The following is an 8,909-nucleotide window of genomic DNA, read 5'->3' on the forward strand; positions in this document are numbered from 1 at the left end:
GTATACAATGGAGACAATGTTGGAGAAATGCAATGGACATATTAAATGCCCTTTATGAATCCACATTGGATATATTGTTTTTAGATGTTAGGCATAATCTCCCATGCATAATTTATCTCCTGATGATATCACTTACAAATTTGGGTTGGTAGCTTTCAGACCTGTTTCTTTCTCCTTATCAACCAAGAGAAGCATAATAGTTTAAATCATCTAAACCTTATTGTTGAAGTAAAGCCAAACAAAGTGTAAAAATACTACTAACTAGTTGAGTTACAAAACTCTTAACGCAATATATATTTATTAATTATTATTAAGGTACTATTAATTTATGTTCATATACAATCTCTTGCCTGAATTTGATAATGTCCCCAATCTCTTGCCTGGATTAAAAATGCAAGCAAACAGAATATGTAATGAAAAGAGGTAAACAACTTGAATTTAATTGAATTGATCCGAACAATAAATATTATTGCATAATTTAAGTCCACATATGAAAGGAAGCTTCAGAATTATACTTATTGAACAATACATATTTGTGTGTTTAGAATGAATCACTTATATCTCTCTCCTGGCTTTATATAGCCTTTGTGTGAGTAAATATTCAATCTGTTGGCCTCACCTTATGTTGTACTTGAGCTGGAGGATTAATGGCTCGGTAATGACCACTTAATCCTAGCCATTTAAGGTTCGTAACGGCCATTAAATGTATAGAATTGAACGGTGGTAACGGCTCTACATCCGTTCATCATTGGATCATTAAATGCTGAATTTATGTTTGGGATTAATGTGCTTACGCTCATTCATATTTAACTCGTCACTTTCTTGGATGGTTTGTATTATGGACGACCATTTTATCGCTATTTGTCAAGTAATTTATCATAAATATGTCAAAATTTTGGAATAACCATTCCTCTAATTTTTCTCCCAAAGTTGTGAAACAGTTTCTCAATCTCCCGTCATTTTTTTTCAACTTGAATTCGATCAACATATGATCCGATTCTAGTCTTACACATTTACATGATCTACTTGAAAACTATTTTATTCTCTGTTTAATAGAATCAAGCTATGTGTCCCACTGTCTTCCACAATACCAGGTTAACTGAATTCTTTATTCGAGTCCTAATTTTTAGGGTAAACAGGTAAACTGTATGCAGATCACATTTACTGTAGGTAAAACTTCACAGTAAAATAGTGACCCTTTTATGAGTTTTATCACCTTGCTTTTAAAAAGCAATGCTTCTTTGGAACTGAGTGACATTCATGCTGTTGATTGCCTTAAATTTCAACAAATCCCACATTAAAAAGTAAAGAAATATTATTAAAAAGAAAAACACCACAGTTCACACATGTAAGGTTGACAATCTCACACATTGATATTGCAACTAGATTAAGAAATAAGAAATTGTAATTATATCTTTATATAGGCATTACTGTTAGGGATTTGGTGGGGGCTTCAACCAAAGGTGTCCCCCAAATCAAAAGGAATGTGTTTCATTCTTTTGGGACTAAAATAATGCCTGAAGCATATGAATAGTCAATTTTGGTAGGTGATGCTAATAGATATAGGTAATTGCTTGCTAGCATGTTAAATTTTTGTATATTAAATCTTATTGTTATGTATAGATGATATTGTTTTAACCATACTAGCTGCATCACCTGGTGTGGATTAATAACTATCTTTCCAAAAGTTCCATTATTAGACTCAACGCCTAGATGGAACAGTTGCTAGGGTTGTTGCTGCCTATTCTTTAATGTGTTCATATATAAGTCTAGTGTTGAAGTTGGGTAAGAGGTCTATGCATGCCAAATTAACTCATCCATCCACACATCACATGATTAGAATGATTAACAACTATCTTTCAAAAGGTCAGTATTAGCGTAAATATTTAGTACTACGGTAGTAGTAGAGCTTCTTGAAAGGAATGATTGAGACCCCTTTGTTTGATTTTAATTAGCAGAATTAAATCTTTATTAAATTAACCAATTATGAAGTTCAGATAAATTATAGTTAATAAACAATGATAAATTCACCATTAGTATGAAGTGCTTCTCGAAAGGAACGATTGAGACCCCTTTGTTTGATTTTAGCAGAATAAAATATTTATTAAATTAACAAATTATGAAGTTCAGATGAACGGTTAATTATGAAGTTCAGATAAAGTATAATTAATAAGCCACAATAATCTAATCACCATGTAGTTTGAAGTGCGCGGTGAAATAAAAGACAGGCAATTTGCTTACGAAGTGAAAAGCCAATAGACAAATTCAAAGGGAAAAAAGCCGAGGGTTATTACGGAATCACCGACCCAAAGAAATTGAAATTTATACAATTGAAATAAATTTCTAGTTGCTAACTGTAGTAATACTTACAAATACCCCACATTAATACGATCCTTTTGGATTTTTTAAATTACTATCTAGAATTGTTTCCATGAACTGTATTAATTACTTCAAAGGCCGCCTTAAATATTTTTCTTTATTGTAACAACAAAAGGAAGGCGTCTTGACTTCAGCTTGATCACTAATATTTAATGGAAAATTCTTAGGTACTCCTGGAGTATACTGAAATTGTGCTCCCTCCTCTCACATTCATGGTGGACTTCACCATAAATTTAATGAGTAGATTTCACTATGAATGTGAGATGAGGGAGCACCATTTTTCTTGCTCCGAGAGTACCTAAGAATTACTCATATTCAATAATATTGTTCTCATATTCTCTATTTGAACTTCAATATTGTGGTGACGCAAAAGTTCTAGGGTTTTTCCAAAACCTCTATTAAGTCGACTTGTATATGTTCTTATATTGGTTTGCATATAGGACATGAAATCCTGCTCAATCAACCAACTTTAGGAATGGTAAAAATATCCTACCTTATTTCATCCAACTTGTCCTATTTTGCATGAGTTTTACTCTCCACATCTCATCTCCTCTTGTCAAAAATAAGACACCCATGATCCGATTCTACTCTACCCATTCTCATTCCTACTCAACCTTCCTCATCTTTTTCATTAATTTTGTAAGCAAAAAAAAAAGTCACGTGGAGAGAGATAGTGACACGTGCAAACAAAGGTTAGATGGATTATTGCTATTATGGGGTTAACGCGTTTAGAGAAGGAATCTGCACGTGATGAGAGACATGGTGTGTTTCTGGGGTTGGCTGGGTGAGAGAGAGAGAGAGACAGAGAGAGGCCATCGAAAGCAGTGAAGGAAGCGTCAAAGGTAGTTTAGCTGTCAATCCCTCCAAACACTTCTCACGGGGCTGATCTTGCACACGCACATTCTCTCTCTCTCTCTCTCTCTCTCTCTCTCTCTCTCTTCCCGTCATTCTTTTGTCCCTACCCTACCCTACGTCTCTCTCTCTCTCTCTCATGCAAATCCAATCTTATCTAACCTTCCTTTTCGCTGAAATGCCCCCACTGCATACATTTATTTTTATATATATTGATGTGCCTAAGATTATGCCATGCAATGCATATAAAACACACATATATGATTACAATCAAGTTTAACCATGATTGCCTATTCTTGTCTATCACTACTGTTAGTGATATTAGAAATATTATATATTATAATCAGCATTTTGAGTAGTGTAAGTGAAGTAATCATAATTTTACTCCGACTCTAAGTAATACATGGAACTTCATAATAAAGATATAGTCATTGAGAATTTTCGACTCTAACTTGGAGATATAGATATTTAAAGTCAAATATCGTTGAGTTATTGTGTTCAAATACTTAATCATATATAGTATATCAAAGTTTGAAAATAAATGCAACGTGTAGTTTTAATATTAGTGTGTGAGTGTATTCCCTTATCTCATTCCCCTTTCCTTCTATATATATGTGTGTTTGTTTATCAAATAAAAAAAAAAGTTTGAGGATAAATCTCCGTTAGCTCTAGCCCCCACACTCCCATGACACACCAGTCACGGTGCATCACTCTTCATGCCTCATGATCACCCTTAGAGAATCTACAGACATTTTATGTCATATATGGTCACGGTTTCTGCCAAATGTTAGGACATGCATGTATATATACATGTGACATGAACCTTAACTATTTTAGTGAATATTTGATTAGATTTGACAATTTATACGGATTCTTTTGTACAAATTTCTAATTCTAGATAGGGTCCTATCTTGTGTTGCTACTGTTATTGATCAAGGTCAACTTATAACCCCAAATGTGAAAACTGGAAAACGATTTCGAGTTTGCTCTATCACAAGTCACAAGAAAGAGGGAAAAAGTTTAACCTATCAATTCTCTTCATAATCCTAAGAATTCTCATCAATAGCATCTGAACTAGTGGTTAATTCTAAAGATGAAAATTTGTGATAACCCCAACATCCCTGAAGTAAAAATTTATTCTATATTCTTTGACATAAGAGAGAGACAAAAAACTTTACAGATATTTCTAACTGAAACTCATGAAATTTAATTAATATTATAAAGATGGGAGAAAAATGGTATAATATATCAATAATGTCATTTGGTATTTTCAATATAATTCTCGATCCATGAATTCTTTTTTTGGAAAGTAAGACTAAAATTTTCCTGGTGAGGGTTGAACTCAATACTTCAATGTTATTAAGACCATTAAGGTTGGGTAACTTGTTAGTTTCAAAACGATAACAATCCTGTGAGGGTGATGATTTCATATGAAAGTATCATTCAAGCGAGGAATGGAATAGCCTACATGATCTCTTATACCCTTTTTATAGACTAGCATACAACACTTCATGGAGATTATAGCTCTAGAAAGAGTTATGTCTATCTTAAAGGTTTCAACAAATCACCTAACAACACAATATCTTATTGTGAAGTTAACCATCCTTTCAAGGTCCCACCCCCACTACATTACTAGATTAGCTTTGATACCACCATTTGTGGCAACTAAAGTAAATTGAACATATACATGTATGTTATATTTTAAAAGGAGTAGTCAAGTTAGAATTGAAACTACTCATGATCACTTGTATAGTTCAATGAACATAATATACAGTGTGGGACAAAATTAGTTTTTTTAGTGTGTCAGTCGTTTTGTCTAGATCATAAGTACTTAACCATATGTTAAGATGCATTTCTACAAAAGAAAATTGAGAATGGCATGAGCTAACTTAAGAGAATTTAGGAAGAATCGAAGGTCAATTTCGTAAATTTAAGTACAATAATAATTTATAGTGGGAAAATAGAGGCACTCTCATGCAGCTCGAGAGCTCAAGACCCCCTTTTAAAAGCCCCCCTCCCCAAAGCCTAAAGGAGGATAAAAATAAGAGGCAGAAAAAGCATGGCTTCTAGGGAGCATAAAAGAGCAGCGCTAAATGAGAAGTTGCAACAGCTTCGTGCTGCCACCAACTCTAATGCTGTAATAACTATTTTCCAACAGCTTTGGCCTTCAATATATTCTTCTTCTTCTTCTTGGGGTGCTCCTGGAATTTGATGCTCCAATATTCTTATCTATAATTCTTCATTATTTGATTTCTTGCTCCGATTTGTGTCTTTGGCAGCTGAGCAAAGCTTCAATTATAGTAGATGCATCCAAGTATATAAATGAGTTGAAGCAAAAAGTGGAAAGACTGAATCAAGATATTGGAACTTCACAAAGTTCAAAAGCTCAAAATTCATTGCCTGCGGTACATATATATTCTAATTTCAATTATTGTATCCAATTAATATCTTTCGTGAATCATATTTTACCTGTTAAAACAACTTACACTATTAATTTTATTGTACTTTGAGCAGGTTACTGTGGAAACCCTAGAAAGGGGTTTCCTTATTAATGTGTTTTCAGAAAAAAATTGTCCTGGTTTGCTAGTCTCAATACTAGAAGCATTTGAGGAGCTGGGTCTTGAAGTGCTCGATGCTAGGGTTTCTTGTTCAGATATTTTCCAGTTACAAGCTGTTGGTGGAGAAGTAAGGAAGACCATATCTTTCTTGTGTTCTATATGGACTAATACACACAAGGAATTCATAGTCCACACTATTCCCTATATCAACTTTTTTATAAATACATATATATGATTCTCTTGCGGTTTTGTATATTTGTGAATTTATTTATTCTTTAAAAGGGGCATAAATATATAAAAATAATATGGAACATCACGTGTGAACTTAAATATGGTGTGAGCCACACAATTCAAGTTTTTCTGATTGTGTGTACGAAGGCTTCAATGAGTGGTTGGCATTCATTTCACCTATTTTTGTGATTGCATGTATATGGCTGCATATATGATGCTTATATATATATATATATGAATTTTCAGTGATATCTATATCGAACTAATCTCAATTTATTAGTACTTTTGAATTCTTTTAATCTATATCTGTATCTTATATGCAGCCACTATTATAGATAGATTGTGCGAGTGACAATTTATTTGCATAGTAATACTTATAATAATTCCTTTCTCTCTTATTCTATTATTAAATGAATTAGATGAATGTTCTTATTTTTGCAGAATCGTGACAGCTTAGATGCTCAAGTGGTGAAACAAGCTGTGTTGGAAGCTATCAAGAGCTGTAATGAAGAGCAAGAATAACCCATCACTCTTTGCTTCTTCCTCTTCTGCCCTGTTCGTGTAGGGCTGAAGAAAATAATCCACCCAAGGGAACTCTAAGATCTTCTGCTTAAAGCAAAATTGCTTATGCATTGTTGATATTATAAGTTCTCAAACAGTGTCAAGAACATAGTAAGCCAATTAGCCAAAAGCCAGAAACTTAGTATTTTGGTGCAAAACAAGCATTGGGCATTGATGGTGAAGAAACCTAGTATGCCTTTTTGGTGATAAAATTGTGAGTTTGTTGGTTTCATTGAGTTATTTGATTAACACCTAGCCTTATATTTTATAGTTCTGGCCATGCCTCATATTCATGGCTGAAGATAATCCGAACAAGTAGCTTCTTAATGCAGGTCTTGAAGAATTTTAATCGGGTTATGCTATCATCTTTGAATCAAAGAATGCTTATTTGTATCTAATTTAACATCCATTTAAAATTAGATGATCGAATTTGTCGCATCATCAATGTTAGTATCTAAGCAAATTATTAATGAGGTAGAAAATCTAATTAAACTAAAATTTTAAACCAGATAAATGAGGTTTTAGAAACTAATCTACGATAGAGTTATCCTAACAACTTTTGAGAATTTGAATCCCGAAAGACTACGTTCAAGTAATAAAACTGGAAACATAGTATATTATCTTGTAGTAAAACGTAGTAAGTTTGAATTCCTATAAACATTAAATTGAATGACAATGTGAACCAAAAAATAAAAATGTTCAATTAATTTTTCCATGATAAAAGAGCATATACCAGATTCACACTTTAAATCAAAATTGTGACATCTAGTGTTACAGGTAGTACCGTATATTTGCAGGTTTCCTTTGTAACAAACTTAATGCCACCATGAACTGGCCTAGTGAGAGGACTATTGCATGTAATCGTTACACAAGATAATAACTTGGTGTTTGAGGCATTGTTCTTTTTTTTTTTTTTTGTTATTGTTGAGATAGGTCGATAGTGGGGTAGAACGGGGCGGGGCGGGGGTATAATTTAAACTACAGACATGGGACATTAGTCACACGACAAAGGATGCAATTATTTCGTATTTTTGTGCATATCTTTACATTGGGCAACTCTCCCCTCCCTAAAATGTTCACCAAGTAGTAATATATATGTGGCGTCCACCTTCTTTGTATCATTCACAAACATTATTGGTTCACATATTTCTGAATTATTTGCATTATTATCAACTCTTGGTTCACACTTCACAGTTGATAAATGTCTATTTCATTTCATGATTAAAATTTTATTTTTTGTATTTAATAATATATATAATATCATGTTATTTAAAAATTTAAATAATATAAAATTGAATGCACTTTTAAATTTATAAAATTTGATATGAGATATGAAATGATTTATATTAAATGGAGATGATAAATTTTTCTCAGGACGCAATAGTGAATAGACTATTGGTTCAAGTGTTTTTTTTTTTTGGGTTGAGAAAGTGGTTCAAGACTTCAAGTGTTTGTTTGCTTAGGGATGTCCGATAAAATTGGAACCAGATTTTTTTTTTGGGGCACTGTGTGCGTTACTACGTACTGGGCTTGTCAAGTAGATTCTCCCAACAAAAGGGTGTAAAGTACTGTTCCTATTTGGAGCCCAATAATTAATTAATTAGCTAGAGCAATGGATCCGTTGGGCATCGGTACCTATGTTTCTTAAATCGATCCAGATGGGCCCTCTCTAGCCCAAACATATTTACTCCACTACCCAACTAAAGAACTAGATCTGGCCTGGCCTACTCCATAAAAACCCAATGGATTATGAAGCTGTACACAATAAGCTAGCATATATTTATTCCACGGTGAAACCTGTCCATTTGTGACATTTATCATAATTTATATTTTACATATATGATTTCAGTCTATGGTGCAGAGATGGGGGAAAGTAGTTTATATATAAACACATATATAATTTAAAATTAATAAAATCAATCATAATGGTTCCCGAATCCCGATTGATATAAGAATCATCATATAACAATAAAATTAGAAACACTTTTGATTATTATTTATGATTATTGACATAATAACTTATGATTAGTATAAATAATAATAAAAATTATATTAATGGTAGATTTTTTTTTATAAGAATGATAGAGTTATTTTAAAGTAATGCTAGGTACTACAATCACAATTTTTCCCTTAATAAGTTTTGAAAAATATCGTGTCTCTACCATTGTCTTATAATTACTCTTTGGTAATTAAGAGAAATATTAAAAGGTGGAATTTTCATAACTGCAACTTTGGCTAGGTATGAATATGAGTTGATAATAAATAAGCTCTCAAATGTAACACCCGTATTATAGAAGTTTGAAGTTGAAAAGACAATTTAGAACCTTT

The 8,909-nt window shown here is 32.7% G+C and overlaps 1 protein-coding gene across 1 annotated transcript; it reads left to right on the forward strand.

The window, feature by feature from the left end:
* Positions 1-5,226: 5,226 nt before the first annotated feature.
* LOC142610109 (transcription factor bHLH61-like) lies at positions 5,227-6,909 on the forward strand. The gene is made up of 4 exons (XM_075781828.1): positions 5,227-5,368; positions 5,511-5,636; positions 5,746-5,916; positions 6,462-6,909. Exons 1-4 carry the CDS (start codon positions 5,291-5,293, stop codon positions 6,540-6,542), a joined length of 456 nt encoding a protein of 151 aa, XP_075637943.1. The 5' UTR covers positions 5,227-5,290; the 3' UTR covers positions 6,543-6,909.
* The last annotated feature ends 2,000 nt before the right edge of the window (positions 6,910-8,909 follow it).

This window comes from Castanea sativa, chromosome 9 (genome assembly GCF_040712315.1).
Source record: "Castanea sativa cultivar Marrone di Chiusa Pesio chromosome 9, ASM4071231v1".
Taxonomy (NCBI): domain Eukaryota; kingdom Viridiplantae; phylum Streptophyta; class Magnoliopsida; order Fagales; family Fagaceae; genus Castanea; species Castanea sativa.